This window comes from Lithobates pipiens, unplaced genomic scaffold (genome assembly GCF_037356315.1).
Source record: "Lithobates pipiens isolate NorthernLeopardFrog02 unplaced genomic scaffold, aLitPip1_a1.2 Scaffold_19, whole genome shotgun sequence".
Lineage (NCBI taxonomy): Eukaryota > Metazoa > Chordata > Amphibia > Anura > Ranidae > Lithobates > Lithobates pipiens.
The window spans coordinates 487,176,016-487,198,320 of record NW_027507764.1 but is presented as its reverse complement, the minus strand read 5'-3'; the positions used below and the strand labels follow the sequence as shown (position 1 = coordinate 487,198,320).

Sequence of the window (22,305 nt, the reverse complement as noted above, 5' to 3'; positions counted from 1 at the left end):
TCTCCTGTTTACTACCCGGCCTGCCCTTGGATACCTCATCGCTCTCCCAACTCTGACCTCAGATTTTCCACAGATCTACTCTTGTCTCCTGTCCTGTGTATGACTTTGGATTCCTGACCACGCCTCTGTTCTTCTGTCTGCTGACCGCTGGCTTACCGACCTTGGCATCCGTCCATAACTACGCTTCCTGCTTCACCCCATCTGCCCTGGTGCTTACTCACAGTACCCAGCCTGCAGCACTTACCTGCAGTAATCCAACTTGCTGCAATCTCCACTGCAACCTGTTGTGTGCAGTCTGCACAATCATCACTGGGTCCCACTGCTCACCTCATCTGGTATCCACCTACAGAGAGATCTTTACACCTGCACCTCCCATCTGTGGCACAGCTGGCAATCCCTGCTGCTCCGGTCTTGATGTTCCCTGTTTCCACCTTCAGGGACACCAAGCACTCAGCCGCAAGGAGAGCCCTCTCAGCATTTCAGCTTCAGGACCAGGTACGTGACACAATTACTTTCAGTATAAAATCCCAGAAGAGAGACGAGCAAAACACAAGCGAGATCTGAGAGAATTAAGAGAAGCACACTGTAGCCAACTCTTTGAAATAGCGCGTTGTGTTCTACACATCAATATAATGATCTTACCTTGCTGGGTGAGCTCTTGTCCCCATATTTTCCTTTCAGCTTTTAATCCATCGATCAGTGACTCCTGGGCAGTGAGCTGTGAAATGAGTTTAGACTTTTCTTGTTTTAGAAGCTGAATTTGAACAGTTTTTTGTTTTTCTTCTTCTGCCACCATCTCCAGGTTGCGTATTTTACTCTGCAGATACAGTAAAACAGTGTTATTGAAAGCAACTCACTCTTCTCAGAAGGAACACAGCATATAATTAAATCTGAACTACGGGCAGATAAAAAAAAAAAAAAAAAAAGGACACAAAATAACGCAGCCCTGTATTCATTAACCACTTCTGACCAGAGCACTTTTTTACAATTTGGTACTGCGTCCCTATAACTGGTAATTGCGTGGTCATGCAATGCTGTCCAAAATGAATGCTGCCCAAACAAAATTTGCATCCCTTTTTTCCCCACAAATACAGCTTTCTTTAGGTGCTGACTGATCACCTCTGTGGTTTTTATTTTTTGCGCTATAAACAAAAAAAGAGCGACAATTTTGGAAAACAAAATATATTTTTTACTTTTTGCTATAATAAATATCCCCCAAAAATGCTTTTAAAAAACAAATTTCTTCACCAGCTTAGAAACTATCTATACATATTTTTTTCTTCTACATATTTTTGGTAGAAAAAAAAAATCCCAATAAGCTATAGCTCCTACAAACTATGGGGAAGATTTATGGCATTTTTATTATTATTTTTCTTTTTACTAGCAATGGCAGTGATCTGTGATTTTTAGCAGTATTGCAACAACTGTATGGGGATTGGACTGAGTAGGTGAGGAGACATATCGCTGTTCCTACTTACTAGGAACAAACAACATGTCTCCTCTGCTCTGACAGCACAGAGATTTGCGTGTTTACACACACAAATCCCTGTGCTGGCGCTCATGCATGAGATTGCAACCGCTGGCCATGCGCATCGAGTTCCCCAATGCGCAGCGGCGCGCACCCCCTCTGGCAGCTCTTAAAGGAAACCCTGTTTTGAGCAGGGGAGCCATTCTGCCCCCTTAAATAGACACGAGCCACTTGAGAACCGGTTAATAAGTCATTAAAGGTACTTTACAACTAATGTAAGTACCTGAATTTCACTTTCAGTCCAGTCCCTTCAGCACCTTGCACCCAGTACCAAAATGATCCTGTATCTAAAATTTATTTTTCTTCCAGTTTTGGATAGTGTAGGGAAGGATTTTAAACCTGTATCAATTTTTTTTGCTGTCTGTGTCCCCATTAAGGAGATTCACTCTATTTGTTCATACAAGCAATGACCAAAACAAGGATAGAGGGAAAATATTCCAAAAGGGACACACGTTCTGGTGACAACAATCAAGAGATTTCTCATTTTGAAGAGATTTCCTCTCACTTCTTGCAGTGTCGATAGGACAGGAAGTGAAGGAAAATCTTCACCATGGGACACACTATTAAAAAAACAAAAAAACAAAAAAAAAACAAACACACACGCGCACACACACACACACACAAACAAACAGGGGTTTTAATCATTGAGTGGTAAATCTTGCTTGTTTGTGATGTACATTGCCCTTCCATGTGCACCTTAGGTTGGGGTGGTTACCACTTTTCTGTACAGTTGGATGAATTGGGTGCAGTGACGGACTGCATGCCTTCACTGCCCTTGGGATCGTGCTGTGCGTCACGTGCGTCCCTGTGCCTTTAAGGAAGAGTGGACTCCTTCTGGGCATACCTGCCCATAATCTATCCATTCTTATATGTGCTACTATGGAAGCTCTGGAAATTTAGGACTCTGGTATTCAGAGGTCCCTTGACGTGGGCACAGTGGCTTAACCACTTAAGGACCGCCGTATTGCCATTATATGTCATCGCAATGGCACAGGCAGGCACAAGCACGTAGATGTACGTGCCTGCCTTCCAGCGGGTGGGGGGTCCGATCGGACCCCCTCCCGCTGGATACGGCGGTCCGTTTCCCTCCAGGAGCTATCCGTGATGAGGGGATGGCCATTGGTTTCTGGCCACCCCTCTGGATCGCTCCTGGCCAATGATGAGCTTCCTCCCACTGTGTATTGTTTACACAGGAAGGAGGAAGTGATGTCATTCTCCTCGGGGCGGTCTTTTTGACCGGACTACGAGGAGAAGACTAAAAGTAAGTGCACCAAAACACTACACTGACACATAGGTACACATAGGTACACAAACCCCCCCGATCCCCCCCCAGTCACAGTGTCACTGATTGCATTGATCATTTCTTTACTGATCAATGCATTCAGTGTCAGTTGTAACAGTTAAAACTGTCAGGGCAGTTAGTGTTAGGTCCAGGGTAGCCCCCTATCACCCCCCAATAAAGATTTAACCCCCTGATTGCCCCTAGAGTTAACCCTTTCACCCCCTTTTGCCAGTGTCACTAAGCGATCATTTTTCTGACCGCTGCATTAGTGTCGCTACTGTTGCTAGGTAGCTAGTTATTTTTTTTAGGTTCACCGCCATTTTTTTATATCGCTAGGTACCCCGATATACTACCCAATAATGGTTTTAACCCCCTGATTGCCCCTAGTTAACCCTTTCACCCTCTTTTGCCAGTGTCACTAAGCGATCATTTTTCTGATCGCTGCATTAGTGTCACTAGTGTCGTTAGGTAGCTAGTTATTTTTTTAGGTTCATCGCCAGGTTTTTATAGCGTTAGGTACCCCCATATACTACCCAATAATGGTTTTAACCCCCTGATTGCCCCTAGTTAACCCTTTCACCAGCGATCACAGTATAAGTGTCACTGGTGATGCTGGTTAGCCAGTTAGTTATTTAGGTTCCCCGTCAGGTTTTTATATAGTGCCAGGGACCCCCATATACTACCTAATAAAAATTTTAACCCCCTGATTGCCCCTAGTTAACCCTTTCACCACTGATCACCGTATAAGTGTTACGGGTGACTCTGGTTAGTTTGCTTTTTATAGCATCAATCCCCTGATCACCCGGCGGGTGATATCAATTAGGTTTTAGGGTCAGGGTCTGCGTCGCCCCAGGCAGCGCTAGGTTAGTGCCAGTACCGCTAACACCCACACGCAAAGCATAAACCTCCTGTAGTGGTATAGAATCTGAACAGATCAATATCTGATCTGATCAGATCTATACTAGCGTCCCCAGCAGTTCAGGGTTCCAAAAAAACGCATTGTTAGCGGGATCAGCCCAGATACCTGCTAGCACCTGCGTTTTGCCCCTCTGCCCAGCCCACCCAAGTGCAGTATCGATCGATCACTGTCACTTACAAAACACTAAACACATAACTGCAGCGATCGCAGAGTCAGGCCTGATCCCTGCGATTGCTAACAGTTTTTTGGTAGCATTTTATATTTAAATCCGGAAGGCAGTGCTTGGTTTTTGGGGTCCCGTACGTTGCTAGGCTCCAAAAAGTCCCCCACATGTGGTATCCCCGTACTCGGGAGAAGCAGCAGAATTTATTTTGGGGTGTAATTTGACTTATGCCCATAGCATGTGTGAGCAATATATCATTTAGTGACAACTTTGTGCAAAAAAAAAAAAAAAGTTTGTAATATTCCTGCAACTTGTGGCAAAATATAAAATATTCCATGGACTCAACATGCCTCTCAGTAAATAGCTTGGGGTGTCTACTTTCCAAAATGGGGTCATTTTGGGGGGGTTTTGTGCTATTTTGGCATTTTATGGCCTTCGAAACTGTGATAGGTAGTGAGGAGTGAAATCAAAAATTTGCACCCTTAGAAATCCTGAAGGTGGTGATTGGTTTTCGGGGTGCCGTGCGCGACTAGACTCCCAAAAAGTCCCACACATGTGGTATCCCCATACTCGGGAGAAGTAGCGGAATATATTTTGGGGTGCAATTCCACATATAACCATGGCATGTGTGAGCAATATATCATTTAGTGACAACTTTTTGTAAAAAATTTTTTTTTTTTTTTTATTGTCATTATTCAATCCTTTAGGACAAAAAAAATAAATATTCAATGGGCTCAACATACCCATCAGCAATTTCCTTGGGGTGTCTACTTTCCAAAATGGGGTCATTTGGGGGGGGGGTTTGTACTGCCCTGCCATTTTAGCACCTCAAGAAATGAGATAGGCAGTCATAAATTAAAAGCTGTGTAAATTCCAGAAAATGTACTCTAGTTTGTAGACGCTATAACTTTTGCGCAAACCAAAAAATATACGCTTATTGACATTTTTTTTTACTAAAGACATGTGGCTGAATAAATTTTGCCCTCAATGTATGACTAAAATTTAGTTTATTCGATTTTTCTTATAACAAAAAGAAGAAAATATCTTTTTTTTTTCAAAATTTTCGCTCTTTTTCCATTTATATCGCAAAAAATAAAAATCGCAGAGGCAATCAAATACCATCAAAAGAAAGCTCTATTTGTGGGAAGAAAAGGACGCAAATTTAGTTTGGGTGCAATATTGCATGACCGCGCAATTACCAGTTAAAGCAGCGCAGTGCGAAATTGGAAAAAGACCTCTGGTCCTTAAGGTGTTTATTGGTCCGGGGCTGTAGTGGTTAAGCATACATTTGCAAATGTGTGTCAACAAAACCCTGCTTTTCACATGACTTGTTAGGCAAGGTCAATTTGTTTGTTTTGCAGGCTGGCAAATCCTTTGTTTATTTGTGATGTGCATCGTCCTTTTCTGTGCACCTTGCTGCAAAGGCCAGTTATAGGTTGGGGTGGTTGCCAATTATTTAATTATCCCCTACTCCAATTTACCTGTTTAAAGTTCTGGCTATTGATATACTTAAAAAAAAAAAAAAAACATACCTCCAATACTTCCAAAATAAAAAATAACATACCCCAGTTTTCCAAGTTTACTTTACTAGTTTAGCAAAAATGACCGTCATGTTTCAATATCATAAAAGTTTTAAGACCAGAAAAGAGATCATTGGGATTATCTGTTAGATCATTTATATCAGGGTGCAGAATCATTTCTCCACTGGGGGACTTCTCTCTGACCAGAGGATAAAGAACAGCTTTTGTCAAATGGTAAAGAAGTCTTCAGGATTCCTTTACTATTTCACTGATGGGACCAATAATTACTCACACTGGATGCAGCTCTTGAGACACCCTGCTTAAATCCCTCAAAGTACTCCCCTAGACCATTCAGTACCACATAGAAATTGTTGGAATTCCAGTAAAAATATTAAAAGGCAATGCTAATTATTAGACAATCTAAAACATTACATGTTCTTGTATCTGGAGAATTGTCAATTTAAAGTACAACACAAACATACTTTCAAATCTTTGATGACTTCTTGTTTGGTTTTGGTGATGTCTGCGATCCTGGTCTTCTGTTCCTTCACCATAGTGGTAAGCTCCTGGATTAAACTTGCTGACTGCTTCTCTTTCAGCCGGAGGCGGGATAGTGCTTCCTTATGCTCTGCTAGCTCTGCTGTGACGCTGTCAAAGCCATCTTTCACCTGATGCAACAAACACACATTATCACATTATACTTTTATTATGGGTAATCTGTGTACAACACTTTGAATATTCACGGATTTGAAAGCAGTGTCAGCAAGTGGTAAAAGCCGTGCCCACTAGAGGTCTATAGTCTTTATCCAGGCAGTCAAACTATATACAGAAAGGCACAGCTGGGCCAGCACACCAAGTACCTACCTCAATAATGCTTATTGGTACAATGATTTCTTGGTTTATATGAACAACATAAAATTTGCATGACAACAAGCACACACCTATTGGACAGTGAAAGCAAAAGGAGTCACTTAAATGGACCTTCAAATAATTACCTGCCTTTGAAATTACCAAGATGAATTACATTTATTTAGGCATGCACATCAAGAATACATGTAAAATGCAAAGATCCGTCCTCTTTTGTGGACAACTAATAATAAAAAAAATAAAATAAAAAAAAAGAAGTAATGCTATGATGTATGTCCCACTATCAAATATAATAGCAGGACTGCCTGACAAGGGCACCAGGAGGTTTAAAGTAGTTGTAAATGGTTATACAGTGCATCCGGAAAGTTTCCACAGCACTTCACTTTTTCCACATTTTGTTATATTACAGCCTTATTCCAAAATGGATTACAGTCATTATTTTCCTCAAAATTCTACAAAACAAATACCCCATAATGAAAGATGTTTGTTTGAAAATGTATATAAAAAAAAAAAAACGAAAATAAATCCTATGTACATAAGTATTCACAGCCTTTGCTCAATACTTTGTTTAAGTACCTGTGCATCGGTGCAAAGCCATTTTAGGATCTCTCCAGAGATGTTCAATCGGGTTCAAGTCTATGCTCTGGCTGGGCCACTCAAGGACATGAACAGAGTTGTCCCACAGCCACGCGTTTGTCATCTTGGCTGTGTGCTTAGGGTCGTTGTCTTGTTGGACAATGAACCGTTATCCCAGTTTGAGTTTTAGAGCACTCTGGAGCAGGTTTTCATCAAGGATGTCTCTGTACATTGCTGCATTCATCTTTCCCTCAATCCCGACTAGTCTCCCAGTTCCTGCAGCTGAAATACACTCCCACAACATGATGCTGCCACCACGGATGCTTCACTGTAGGGGTGGTATTGGCCAGTGCCTGGTTTCCTTCAGACATGACTCTTGCCATTCAGGCCTAAGAGTTCAAGCTTAGTTTCATCAGACCAGAGAATTTTGTTTCTCATGGTTCGAGAGTCCTTCTTGTGGCTTTTAGCAAACTCCAGGCAGGCCGTCATGTGCCTTTTTACTGAGGAGTAGCTTCCGTTTGGCCACTCTACCATTCAGCCCTGATTGGTAGAGTGCTGCAGAGATGGTTGTTCTTCTGTAAGGTTCTCCTCTCTCCACAGAGTAATGCTGGAGGCTCTGTCAGTGACCCTCGGGTTCTTGGTCACCTCCCTGACTATGGCATGGTGGTTCTAAACTTCTTCCTTTTACGGGTGATGGAGGCTACTGTACTCATTGGGACCTTTAATGCTGCAGAAATTGTTCTGTACCCTTCCCTAGATCTGTGCCGAGAAACAACCCTGTCTCAGAGGTCTGCAGATAATTCCTTGGTTTGTGCTCTCACATGCACCGTTAACTGTGGGACCTTATATAGACAGGTGTGTGTACCTTTCCAAATCATGTCCAATTAACAGAATTTACAACAGGTGGACTCCAATGAAGTTGTAGAAACATCTCTAGGAGGATCAGTGGAAACAGGGTGCACCTGAGCTAAATTTTGAGTGTCATGAAAAGGCTGTGAATACTTATGTACATGTGATTTTTTTTTTTCAATAAATTTGCAAAGAATTCAAAACAAACGTATTTGCCATTGTCATTATGGGGTATTGTTTGTTGAATTTTGGGTAAAATAACGAATATAATCCATTTTGGAATAAGGCTGTAACATAATAAAATGTGGAAAAACTGCACTGTGAATACTTTCCAGATGCACTGTATATACACATTGAAGTGACTGGCCTCAAGTGATACACAAATACTCCTACATAGGTTGTACCCTTTATTTGTACTCTTTTCTTCTCTACATTAATTCAAAGTTCAGAACTTATAAAGCTTGTCTGACATAAAAAAAAAAAAAAAAAGGGGGGCAAAGAGCTGAAATCACACACTGCAGAGATCAGTGAGGATAGCTCCGACAGCTGGTTGGAGGAACGAGACCCCCCCCCCCCCTCCACACAGGAACAGAGCCGAGACACAAAAGCTGTGCGCTTGAGGTCCCACCACTGTCACCTTTTTTTCTCTCTGTGTCAGGAAAACTTGTCAGATGTGACTCATGCTGATAGCTGAGAATCGAAGCAGACAGAATTCACACTTGGTACCCTGGATTGAGACAAGTACACACCACAGAGGGATATAATTTGTTTATCTTTCATGTCTGAGATTTACAACCATTTTAAAGTAACATTAAACCTTCAGTTTTTTTTTCCTTTTAAGTGGAGTTCCCCCCATTTAAAAGTCAGCAGCTACAAAAAGTGTAGCTGCTGACTTTTAATAATCAAACACTCACCTGTTCCACGGTCCAGCAATGCAGGCACACTCGCTCCTCTCCCCCTCTTCTCCACAGCGCCGGCATTATAACTGTGGGCGTCCGGCTATGGCTTCGCAGCGGAGCGCGTGCTTCGCACGGTGAATGGCTGGACAATTCTGGGAGAGGGGAGAGGTGAACTTCCTTCTGGTGCCACAGAGCCAGGAGGAGGAAGTGGGAGCTTGGTTCCCTCTAAAAACTGGGTACCCACTCCCCCCAAAAAAATTACATGCCAAATGTGGCATGGCGGGGGGGGGGGGGGGGAGTGGATTGTGTCACCATCACCTAAAGCGGAAGTTTCATTTTTGGGTGGAACTCCACTTTAAAATAACAAACATGTTATACTTACCTGCTCTGTGCAATGGTATTGCACAAAGTAGCCTCGATCCTCCTCTTCTGGGGTCGTGCGTCGGCACCCCTGGCTCCTCTTCGATGAGTGCCCCCACAGGAAGCCACTTACCATGGGGGCACTCGTGGGGGCTCGCTACCGAGCCGCCTTGTCTGCGTCCATTTAAACAAACAGGGCAGCTCGACCTTGTCCTTCACATAATTTGATTGACAGCAGTAGAAGCCAATGGTGCCCGCTGCTATCAATCTGTGGATTGGATATGTTTTATAGCAGAAAGCAAAAAATATATATTTTTTTAATTGTCAGCATTTTTTTTGTTTATAGCGTAAAAAAAAACAAAAAAACAAAAAATAAAAACGCAGAGGTGATTAAATACCACCAAAAGGAAGCTCTATTTGTGGTGAAAAAAAGGACAGATGTGTACAGTGTTGCACAATCACGCAATTGTCAGTTAAAGTAACGCAGTGCCGTATTGCAAAAAGTTGGCTGGTCATGAAAAGGGTAAACCTTCCGGGGGGCTGAACTGGTTAAACAATGTTCAATTGGTACTAAGGGGCCCAAACTGTGCCAAGAAACTATCCCTCACACCATTACACCACCACCAGCCTAAACAGTTGATACAAGGCAGGATGGATCCATGCTTTCATGTTGTTTACGCCAAATTCTGACCCTACCAACTGAATGGTCGCAACTGAAATCGAGACTCATCAGACCAGGCAATGTTTTTCCAATTTTGTATTGTCCAATTTTGGCGAGTGTGCGAATTGTAGCCTTGGTTTCCTGTTCTTAGCTGACAGGAGTGGCACCCGGTGTAGTCTTCTATTACTGTATCCCATCTGCTTCAAGGTTCGATGTGTTGTGCGTTCAGATGATATTCTGCATACCTTGGTTGTAATAAGTGGTTATTTGAGTTATTGTTGCCTTTCTATCATCTCAAACCAGTCTGCCCATTCTCCACTGACCTCTGACACCAAAAATTAATTTTCCTCCACACAACTCACTCGCTGGATATTTTCTCTTTTTTGGACCATTCTCTGTAAACCCTAGAGATGGTTGTCCGTGAAAAGCCAAATAGATCAGCAGTTTTTGAAATACTCACACCAGCCCATCTGGCACCAACAACCATGCCACGTTCAAAGTCAAATCACCTTTCTTCCCTATTCTGATGCTCGATTTGAACTTCGCAAGTTGTCCTCGTGATGCCTAAATGCATTGAGTTACTGCCATGTGATTGGTTGATTAGCAATTTGTGTTACCAAGTATTTGTACCTAATAAAGTGGCCAGTGAGTGTATATGCATATACACACATATATTATAAATAAATTCTTTTTTTCTGGTTTAAAGACATACCAGATCTGGTCTTCTCCCAGCAGCGGCAATGGGACAGGCCTTACTACTGCACCAAATGACCCTGACATAATGAGGTGTTGGTGTTGTCCAGTACAGTAATCCTCAAAGCCCAGGCTGGGCGATGACACTGCTCTTGATCTTAGAAGTAGTGGGTAGAGACACTGGTCTCCATTTCACCTAGAAGACTGAGAACAGATCCAGATTGAAGGTAAGCATTGCAGCAAAAGCTGCTTAAGCCACTAAGCAGGAAAAAAAATAGATCAAGAGCACAGATTTCACTGGCTGCACAAGTGTTTTGTGTCAGCAGAAAGCACTGAGGCCAGACAGCTGGCTAACTAGGATTTTCAGGTAGAGGTCATCAGCAGCAGCGCCAATATCTCCTACAGCAAATGTTTCCACTAAACAGACTGAGCATTTGTCATATTTTGGTTAGGCCACAAGGATGTGTTCTTAGGGGTTTTATTATGCACTTTGCCTCTATATATCCTGAGACTTTTTCCAATTACTAGTAAAGATTTACAATTAAAACCATAATCTCCCCTTAAATCTTTCAATATCAATAAAGCTACAGAATGCCCCAGAGATTTTCCATCCAGAAGAAGTGATTTCCGCTGCTGATGCTTAACTGCATTTTATGATCTATACACACATTTCCGTGAAGAATGTTTTTAAGGGGTTGGCATAATGTTGAAGTTAATGGAAAAGCAGAATGGTTATTACCAAAGACAGACACTTGCATGACTTATATTTGCTGTGTGATATAATTTCCCAATCAGTCCATATTTCCCTTTTCCATCTCAAAGTAAATCACAGTGTTCATTCCAAGCTCTGCTTTGTCCTCTGATGCGAGATGCTGGGTGCCCGACCAGTATTGACTACTGTCATCTATTACTTACAGGGGGCCAACGGCATTCTCCTAGTTTAAAGCAATTCCAATAAAGTATTGTATTGCCATCAACAAATAGTAGTTTTCCTACCATGAATGTATCTTAATGACTACAGCATAAAAAAAAAAAAATCAGAGCAATAATAACCTAAATAAACCTAAATTATTTGTAATGCTTTCCTTTCAAAAGGAATAAAGCAATGGACATAAAATGTTTACATGGCAGAAAACAAAGCTCCATTTGACATTTGATTCAGGTAGCTGGAGAAAAAATAGGATTTTTTGTACTCACCGTAAAATCCTTTTCTCTGTAGTTCACTGACTGATGCAGCTCCTTTCTTAGACCATTGGGTTGCCACCTTCAGGAGAGGACTAGGCAGAACATGTTATAATAAAACTAGAACTTTCTAGTTTCGCCCAAGGGGTGGTCCCTTAGGTAACAACCCCTCAGCCTGCTACTGCAGCCTCAGTATGTCAATAAGTAGTATAACGTAGACAAAAATAGGAGGGGAGGGTGCTGAGTCAGTCGGTGAACTACAGAGAAAAGGATTTTACGGTGGGTAAAAAAAATCCTTTTTTCTCTTACGTTCACCAACTGACACAGCTCCTTTCTTAGACCATTGGGACGTCCCCAAGTAATACCAAACGAGGGGTGGGAAAACAGCATAAAAACTTCACCCACAATGGAAAGTGGGAACTAGCATAAAAACTTTACCCACAAAACAACAGGGTGTGGGAATAATCAAGAACTTTTTTTACCCCCAAAAAAACAGAGTGCTCCTCAATCTGGGAGTCACTACCTCCAAACCGCCTCAGAACTTGCGGTAAGGAATGCAACAGTGCATTTCTTAAAAGGTACCATATTTTTACCAAAAACCAGGAAAAAAATGTAAGTGCAATTGAAATGACACGGCCGCCTGCAAAACTTTGCGGCCAAAACAGGCATCAGCCGATGCACTGACATCTACCTTGTAGAATTTTGTAAACATGTGGACAGATGGCCAAGTCGCTGCTTTACACACTTGAGTCACAGACGCTTGATGTCGGAAGGCCCAAGGCGTTCCAATTGTCCTGGTGGAGTGGGCCGTGAGCGGAAAAGGGGGCACCTGCCCCTTCAAGGCATAGGCCTATACTACAATCTGTCTGATCCACCTGGAAATGGTGGCCGACGAGACTGCCATGCCTTTTTTAGGACCAGCCACCGAAACAAACAAGGAGTCTGACTTCCGAAAGGGAGCCGTAGCAGACAAATACACCCTCAGAGCCCGAACCACGTCCAGGGAATGGAGGGCCACCTCTTTAGGATGTGTCGGTTTAGGACACAGAGATGGTAACACAATGTCTTCATTGATGTGACACGCCGAAAACACCTTCAGCAGAAAAGAAGGTTGAGGACGCAACACCACTTTATTCCTGTGGATAACCAGATAGGGCGACTTGCAAGACAAGGCCGTCAGTTCCAAAACCCTCCTGGCCAATGTAATGGCCACTAGAAAGACCACTTTCTGAGAAAGAGTCAAAAGAGGGACCTCTCTGATATTTTCAAATGGCGGTTTATGAAGCGCCGATAACACCAGGTTCAGATCCCACGGGGGTAACGGTGGACGCCCCAGAGGAACTACATGCCGGACTCCTTGAACAAAAGTGCTCACTAGAGAGTGAGACGTCAGGGGTCACTGAAAAAAAAAAGACAGCCAAAGCTGATATCTGTCCCTTAATGGTGCTTAAAGCCAATTTCTGGTCTACTCCTTGCTGTGGAAACAGCAGGATCCTGGATACAGAAAAGGAGCGCAGACGCCATCCTTTCTCCACACACGGAGATGTAGGCCTTGCAGGTACGATGATATACCTTCCGAGAAGATTTCCGTGCTCTCAGCATAATTAGAATCTTCCTCAGCACCTGGCTCTCAATAGCCATGCCGTTAAAACCCGCGATGGTAAAGCAGGATGGAGATCCCTCGCAACGGCAGTCGCCATGGGGCGTCCGCCACCAGGCACACTAGGTCTGCATACCAGGGACGCTGGGGCCAATCTGGGGAAATCAGAATTACTGGAATTCCCTCAGCCGCCACTCTGAGGAGCAGACGTGGTAACAGCTTCAGCAGAGGAAAGGCATGGATCAGCTGGTACTGATCCCACGGAGCCACCAGCGTGTCTGACACGTCTGCCCAAGGATCTCGTCCTGGACACGCATCTCGAAACCTTCCGATTGAGATGGGAGGCCAGAATATCCACGTCTGGTGTGCCCCATCGCAGGCACAGTAGCCTGAACACCTCCGGATGCAACGCCCATACTCCCGGGTCCAGCATCTGGCGACTTGGATAGTCCGCCTGCCAGTTATCCACTCCTGGGATGTACATGGCAGTAAATGTAAAATCCCTGACTAACTGGCTCACCTGAATGTGCCGATCCAGGGACAACGGAGATTTGTCCCATTTTGTCAAAATCTCCTTCTGCAAGACTCTGGTGTGAAACTGGGCATATGGTACTGCCTCGAAGGAGGCAACCACGAGTCCCAGGACTTGCATGCAGAATCGTAGCGATGATCATCAGCAGTTTTACTGTGGCTCTGAGAGTCTGCAGCTTGTCTGAAGGGAGAATACTCTCACTTCCATGGAGTCCAGCAGTAAGACTAGGTACTCCAAACGCTGAGTTGGAACAATCACCGACTTTTTTAGGTTCAACGGCCACCCAAATTCCTGCAGGGTCTGCATGGTGATCGCCACATTCTCCTCTAACTCTGAGGCGGAAGATGCTCTCAGGAGGAGGAGATAGTCTAGGTAACCCACGATCGCGGTCCCCTGTTGTCGCAGCAATGCCAAAACAGGAGCCAATACCTTGGTAAAGACTCGGGAGGGCTGATGCCAAGCCAAAAGGGAGAGCCACAAACTGGTAGTGGGCTTCCCCCACTGCAAATCGCAGAAATTTCTGATGCCGAAGTCATATGGGTATATGCAGGTACGCATCCTGGATGTCCAAAGATGCCAGGGAGTCCCCTTGATGGAGTGCAGCGACTACTGAGCGAACTGATTCCATTCTGAACCTCTGTACTTTTACAAAGTAATTGAGGGCTTTTAGATCCAAAATTGGACATACCCTTTTTGGGGACTACAAACATATTTGAGTAGAACCCCTGGAAGAGTTCCGGCTCCGGTACTATCACCCCGCGACTCAGCAGGTCTCTTACCGCCCCCAATAGGACATCACGGCGAGCCGGGAGCACGGGTATGCTGGAGGGGAAGAATCTGTTTTGTGGCCAAGAGACAAATTCTATCTTGTAGCCTGAGGAAATCAGATCGCAGACTCATTGGTCGGACACCCGAGAAGCCCACCGGGCTGCAAGCTCCCGAAGGCAACCCCCCCCCACCCGTGTTGCGGGCGGGAGCAAAACTTCATGCGGTAGCACTTTTGCTTGCAGGCTTGTGGTTCCAGGGACGCTTTTGTCCTTCAGAAGTCGTCCTGTTGGGCTGGAGACGCTTAGCCAAAGCCCTGGGTGGGCGAAAAAGCCGCTTGTGAGCGGAAAAAGAAGGCCCTTGCCTACGGCGTAGCTCCTTAGCCTTCCCAGGCCTGTGGGAGAAGCGTACTCTTACCACCTATGGCATTTTTAATAATGTCATCTAATGAGGCACCAAAGAGCGGTTAGCCAAGGAAGGGTAGATCCGTCAGGGCTTTCTTAGATGCCTGGTCAGCCGACCAGCATTTTAGCCAAATCAGGTGCCTCAGCACCACTGCTGCCACTGAAGCCCTGGATAACAGAGGAAGAGTATCCAGGGCTGTGTCACAAACGTATTTAAGGCCTTGCACTAACTGGTGTGCTTGTTCCACCCAGACAGGGGAAGCTTGTTGCTTCTTGCTATTGCTGACCCCACAACTCTAAACAAGGAACGAGCCACTCCCTCTGCCTTCCTGTCCGTGGGGTTCTTAAAAGCAGGAGTCCCCTCTACCAGGATCGTGGTTACTTTGTTTAACCTGGATACTTTGTTTAACCTGGATACGGATCCACGACCAGAGGAGCCGACCATTTTTTGAGAAGGCTTTCCTCAAAAGGGGTAAACGCACCGCCATGTACTTGGGGACCGAAAAGGTCCATTGCGGTCGACCCTATTCCTTGTATATGACCTTATCAAAATAAGTCAGATACGGGAACACCTTAGGTGTACGGGCTGGCTTACGAGACCCAAAAGAGACCGCTACATCAGCAGAGGGATCTGCTGGCTCCTGAACCTTCAGGGTATCACGCACATCTGTGATAAGTGCTCCAACAAGCGCTTTGTCGCACACAGACCCGGATGGGGACTCATCCTCACTGTCTGATCGGTCCTGCTGAAACGACAGAGCAGGTCACCAGCCTCAGCAGGGCCTGAGTCTGCGCCAGAGCTCTCCCCAGAGGACAGGGGCCTTTTTTTTACCACCTTTGCATCTTGCACCGCCTCCTTCTTGACAACAAACAAATTAAGGACCGCCGATAAAGCGTCCAGAGGCACTGCACTGTCTGCAGGTGAACCGGTTGCAATTGCCTGGATTTCAAGGAAGAAACACCACTGAGTGTCCAGTATAAAGGACATAATCACAGGGAAAATGGCCGCCGGACTACAGGAAAATGGAGACAGAGCATGCTGCTCCCTGGTCACACCAAACATGGCCACCGAGCACTGTATGCAATGAAGATGCAATGATGGTGGTAAAACAACGCTACAGCGATCAGCAGTCACAGCCTCCAGACACCCCAGGGGAGAGACCAACACACATCCAGGGCACAGCTATCCAGTGCAGTTCCCCCCAGGTGAGACCCCCCCGCCTATGGCACACACACCGCTCAGCAGCCCATGCAGCATCCCCCACAGGGAGGGGGGGCGGAAGATAGGGACAGGGAGAGAAGAGAGGGAGGTGAGGGCCCCCAAATCGACCTCCCAGTGAATGCCCAGCAGCTGCTCAACCCCACCGAGGTAGGGAGAGCTGTACTTGCCAGTCCTGAAGAGCTAGGAGACATTCCATCACAGACCCACTCTCCGATCAGTACGGGGTGGCTGCTGGCCCGACACACTGTGACACAGACATCAGTAGCCCGGTCATATGTTTTTCCCCCTGGGGCATTACGCCCACCGGCTGCCCCTGGAGCTGGGGGCATGTCGTGGCCGACCCAGCACGGAGCCTGGTCTGGCCAGGCTGGGGAGGCTACAAGGATAAGGGTATCCAGCCTGTCACCCAGCCGGCAGTTGATAGCAGATCACAGGATGTTTAATCTTGCGCAAAAAGCAAAAACTTCTGCAGAAAAATCCACGGACCGATGGACCCGCAGGGTTCCTAGGTCCTTCTCCTTCATTAGGCTGAGGCTGCAGTAGCACGCTGAGGGGTTGTTATTGCCTAGTCCTCTCCTGAAGGTGGCGTAACAACCCAATGGTCTAAGAAAGGAGCTGTGTCACTCGGTGAACGTAAGAGAAAAAAACGTTAAGGATGCACCTATTACTTTGTTTGGTATGGGCAATACTCAGCTTCACTTTAAATCAAAAAGCCCTCACAAGTCCAGAAACAACCTACCAGTGGACAGGACTGGCTAAGTTTTGGGCATCATCAGCAAAATGGCAATTGCCCATAAGTAATTTCTTTTTTTTGGAAGAGGTTATTTGCCAGCAAATACCTAATTCTAGTGACATCTCAAGTCACAAAATCCAGACAAACAAAGCTGCCACAGACACTACTGAATGGCCACATGCATGTCCATGATCCAAACAACTGAAAATTTCTTTGGACACCCCCCCCCCCCCAAAAAAAAAAAAAAAAATGAGCACACTGATCTTGTGTCACCAGTCAAATAGAAAGCATCAATAGAGCTTAAAGTGGAACTACACTGTATTTGAACACCACAAACGCTGTTTATTTCATTTTTAATAATCGAAGCAAACACATCCACTAGAGCTGCACAATTCTGGCTAAAATGAGAATCAGGATTTTGTTGCTTAGAATAAAGACCACAAGTCTCTCACGACTCTCGCGGTGTAACATCATCTTTCACATTATAGAAAAAAAAAAGAAATTTGGTGGGCTAACTTTACTGTTTAGTTTTTAAAAATTAAAAAAAAAGTGTATTTTTCCCCAAAAAATTGCGTTTGAAAGACCGCTGCGCAAATACAGTGTGACATAAAATATTGCAAGAACCACAATTTTATTCTCTAGGGTTTCTACTAAAAAAATTATATACCGTATATACTCGAGTATAGGCCGACCCGAATATAAGCCGAGGCCCCCAATTTACCCCCAAAAAAACTGGCAAACTTATTGACTCGTGTATAAGCCGAGGGTGAGACATGCCTGTCCATCCCTGTGTGTGTGTCCGTCCATCCCTGTGTGTGTGTGTGTCCATCCATCCATCCATCCCTGTGTGTGTGTGTGTCCATCCATCCATCCATCCCTGTGTGTGTGTGTGTCCATCCATCCATGTGTGTGTGTGTCTCCATCCATCCATCCCTGTGTGTGTGTGTCTCCATCCATCCATCCATCCCTGTGTGTGTGTGTCTCCATCCATCCATCCATCCATCCCTGTGTGTGTGTGTCTCCATCCATCCATCCCTGTGTGTGTGTGTCCGTGTGTGTGTGTGTGTGTGTGTGTGTGTGTGTGTGTGTGTGTGTGTGTGTGTGTGTCCAGCCTACCTGTGTCCCGAGCCTCCTTGCCTCCTTGCCTCCGTCCCGTGCCGTGCCTTGCCTCCTTGCCTCCGTCCCGTGCCGTGCCTTGCCTCCTTGCCTCCGTCCCGTGTCGTGTCGTGCCTTGCCTCCGTCCCGTCCCGTGCCGTGCCTTGCCGTGCCTTGCCTCCGTCCCGTGCCTTGCCAGGATCGCCTCGGCGGCCATTCTAAAATTCAAAAGCCCCGCCTCCGCCTCCGCCTGTGATAGGCGGAACACTGAATTTCCCAGCAGCCTGTGTTCCGCCTATCACCGATATCGTCTCATCCTCGTACTACGGACGAGGATGAGACGATGTCCGTGATAGGCGGAACACAGGCTGCTGGGAAATTCAGTGTTCCGCCTATCACAGGCGGAGGCGGAGAAGGAGGCGCGGCTTTCAAATTGTAGTATGTCCGCCGTCTGTCTGCTCGATACGCTGATCGAGCAGTCAGACGGCGATGACTCGAGTATAAGCCGAGGGGGGCACTTTCAGCCTCAAAAAAGAGGCTGAAAATCTCGGCTTATACTCGAGTATATACGGTATAATGTTTGGAGGTTCCAAATAATTTTCTAGTAGAAAATACAGATTTTAACTTGCAAGCAAAAAGTGTCAGAAAAAGGTTAATGGCCCGTACACACGATGCGAAAATGGTAAGAAAAATACCACTTTCAAAGCGATCGTACGATAATCGGATCATTAGTAAAGTGCTTTCCGTAATGTGTGTAGGGAGCATTAGTCATTAAAGCGGGAGTCCGCCGGGACTCCGCGTTTTTTTTTTTTTTAAAAGTCAGCAGCTACAAATACTGCAGCTGCTGACTTTTAAAATAGTGACACTTACCTGTCCAGCGCGCCCGCGATGTCGGCACCCGAAGCCGATCTCTAGATCGACACTCGAGTGCTGCCGCCGCCATCTTGGGTATGGGAATCAGGAAATGGAGCCTTTCGGCTTCATTTCCCGGTTCCCTACTGCGCATGCGCGAGCCGCGCTGCGCAATGAGGACGGTCCACGCTGCCTCTGGGATCTGTGTGTTTCCCAGCAGGCAGCGGGGCACTTGCGGAAGGGGGCGGGCACTTGCGGAAAGGGGCGTAATGTACGCCCCTTTCCGCAGAGAGCTAGCCCGGAAGTGGGTGCAGTTACCTGGATTATCCAGGTAACTGCACCCCCCTCCCCCCTGAAAGGTGCCAATTGTGGCGCCGGAGGGGGGGAGGAATCCGATGAGCGGAAGGTCCATTTTAGGGTGGACCTCCGCTTTAAGTGGTTAAACTGATCTCATTTACAGAACAGTTCATTACTTTGATTTAAAAAGAACAAGAAGAAGAAAAAATATACTTTTGTTTATAGTTATCTTCCAGTGCTGACAATGTTGTGATAAACTTGGCAGGCTGCTCGTATTTTTTTTTTTGACAGCTCCGAGTGAGTAGAGAACGGCTCTGCACTTATATGACTGAATCGTGTAAATGCTGCATAGAGATCGTGAGGGGGCTGAATCGAGATTGTGATTTATTTATTTTAACGATTAATCCTGCAATATCAATCCATACATCTAGGCTTTATTTTGCAGAGAAATCACTTTACAAAGCACACCCCAAGCATTTCTGGCAGTGGCCATCATCAGTAAGAGCAGATGATTCATGTAGCATTTACTTCCTGAAATCTGTCCTTAGCTCAATTATGCAGGTAGGAGGGCGTGCTTGGTTGAGAAAGCCCCTCCTTCCCTCCAGAAGACTCCTGGGATGTATGACATAATTTGCCTAAGCAAACAAACCAGGAAGTAACTGAAAAAATGTAAAAAAAAAAAAAAAGAGGTCAAAACAAGTAAATTATAATACACCTTCCCATCTATTTACGAATACTAGCAGCATAAGGATTAAAAATGGCCAATATCAACTGAGAGTGAAGTTTTCACCTCAAGGGCCTCACGTATACATGCGGCCCTATGTAAATACAAAACTGTGCTGAGAGCACGGGCCCTGCACACTCCCAGCACAGTCTCCGGTGGGGACTGGAAAAAAAAAGCTCCCAATGCATACTTGTGAACGGGAGCTTTTCCAAGCTTTTCCAATCATGCGACTGCTGTGAAAGCCAATCACAGTGGTCACTTGACCCAAATGCCTGCCTACCAGCATCTAGAAGAAGTTCTTTAATGACTGGGGGTCGGCAGTGGGAAGGGGTAAAGTGGTAAACTTACATATACCCAGTGAAGTGACTGGTCTTTGATACACAGAGATGAAACAAATCCTTCTACATAAGTACCGGTTTATCTGCAGCCCTCAACTCTATACAGCCCAGAATTTATAAAGCTTGTCAGGGCTGTCAGAAAAAATAAATAAAAAAAAGGGTGTGGAGAGCAGAAGGTATACTCTGCAGAGCTTAGCGAGAAGAGTTGATCGGAGGGAGAGGAATGAAGCAGCAGACAGAAATTACACTTAGTGCTTTTAATTGGTACAAGTACACACTATAGTGGGATTCACTTTGTTCATATTTCATGTCTAAGGTTTACAACCACTTTATATTATTGTTGCCTAGGCAGGGGAAGAAGTCGCTCACTCCAGCTTTGCTCCTCTAATTTTATCCGATACTCTAATTGTGAGGTGCATGTGTTACTTGAGTTGATTTGTAAGGAAGGATGGGAACATAACATGCTACATATGAATTCAACAATGAAGAACAAGGAGATAAAATCAGATAACCTGACATATAACATATCTGTTCTATATTTTTGTCTCAAAACATGCATAGAATAAGACATTTAATTTTTAAATTGTGTGTTCGTGCAGTATGCCTATATCAAAGAGCCATGTGTAGACAGCACTCATAAGATCTGGACTACTGCTCTAAAAACAGAATAACTTGGTTTAGATCTCCAGCAGTCCAATATCCTGCTGTACAGTGATCCAATCAACAACAAACACGTTCCCTGAGCAGATTGATGAATGGAGCACTGTGCATGAGGCAGATCAGACTGCTGGAGATCCGGGCGGCTGTGCTCTGTGTTCACACAGTGGTCCGGATCACCAGCCTGCTGTCAGCATAAGACATAAAAAAATACCTGCACATACCTTACTTCTTTGGTAGACAGACTGCATCAAAGAAATAAAAGATATGGGTTCAAACTACAGTTTAAGCCTACAGGTATGTGACTGTGTTTATGAGCTAATCAAGACGTTAAGGTTTACATTTTCTCACTCAGGTGCATATATTTTACACACCGTAGTACCTCTTTAAATCTTCCTGCTTCGATAACCAGAGCAGCACGAAATTCATCTTCTAAATCAGCATACTGCTGTGTCAGCATGCTGATCTTCTCTTGGAACGCTTTGATCTGCTGGTTATGACGTTGCCCTTCTCTGGACACTTCCTTGGCCACAGCTTCCTGGAATTCAGGCCCATTTAATGGCACTCTTGCCTCCAGCTCCGTTCTGACAATGACAGACAGACATTGTAAAAGTGCACTACAGCTCGTGCATACAAGGCAAGGTGATCTCTTGAAAACAGAAAAAGCCTCAGGTGGCTTTAGTATAGCAAATTAAATGGCTGATTGCATAACTAAGCTATATTGCATTTTATTCAGCTTAATGGCCTTTTCATTTTCCAGGTTGTGACAGAACAGCTAAGCAAGGAAGCCAATCACATTTTACATATAACACACAAAAATTGTTAGATTGTAAGCTAACCATGCATTATCACCATCCTTGCAAAGCAATTTGCAATGTTTCACCATGGCTAAACAATGAGTGTAGAGAAGTCCAAATGTTTATAGGCGATTCAAATAAACCATCAGATATTATAAGGAAAATGGTCAATAGAAAAAAAAAAAAAAAAAAAATGTAAGCTTCCATTCAAGTCTTCAGTCTGGCAAAAAGTGATGCCCGGGGTATGAGAGGGGTAGGGCTGGTCATTTACGTCATGGAGCTGGTTGATACTTGCATACCAAATTATTCTGGGTGATGGAGCTCCCATTATATTGAGCAGGTAAGCTGGACTGACATATGGACACCAGCATGCTTTCACATACCAATGTCCTAAACAGAAAATAAATACTGTATAGCCATCTCTACATATATTGTTGCTTCAATATGTAAATTTTGACATTTTCTAGCAGTGTCAAGAGCTGGCTGGCTGCTCCCCCCCATCCATCCATCATCAGGATCGAATAGGAAGGTGTGTAGATGTGCAAGTGAGAGTGGGTTAGGAAATATCAAGACCTCCATATTAGAACTCCTAGGATTTGGGGGTCCTGCAGTTCATGGCAAGAAAAGTAAAGATATACTTTAGGCTAGGTTCACACTGCTGCGATGTCCAAAATCGGATGTGGTTCGCACCGCACTGCAGATCGCATGCGATCTCAGCCATACAGATAGTATGGCTGAATTTGCATCGCATCCGGCCCAAACTCGTACAGGACCCTTTTTTTGGTCCGCA

The 22,305-nt window shown here is 44.9% G+C and overlaps 1 protein-coding gene across 5 annotated transcripts in view; it reads right to left on the bottom strand.

Moving 5' to 3' along the window:
- LRRCC1 (leucine rich repeat and coiled-coil centrosomal protein 1) overlaps positions 1–22,305 on the bottom strand; it is a 116,022-nt gene that overhangs the window by 17,427 nt on the left and 76,290 nt on the right. For all 5 annotated transcript variants that reach the window (XM_077492954.1, XM_077492955.1, XM_077492958.1 and 2 more), the window contains 3 exons: positions 21,101–21,302; positions 5,895–6,080; positions 643–817 (listed from right to left, as the gene is read on the bottom strand). In XM_077492954.1, the coding sequence (XP_077349080.1) occupies positions 643–817; positions 5,895–6,080; positions 21,101–21,302 (563 nt within the window). The remainder of the gene's footprint in view (positions 1–642; positions 818–5,894; positions 6,081–21,100; positions 21,303–22,305) is intronic.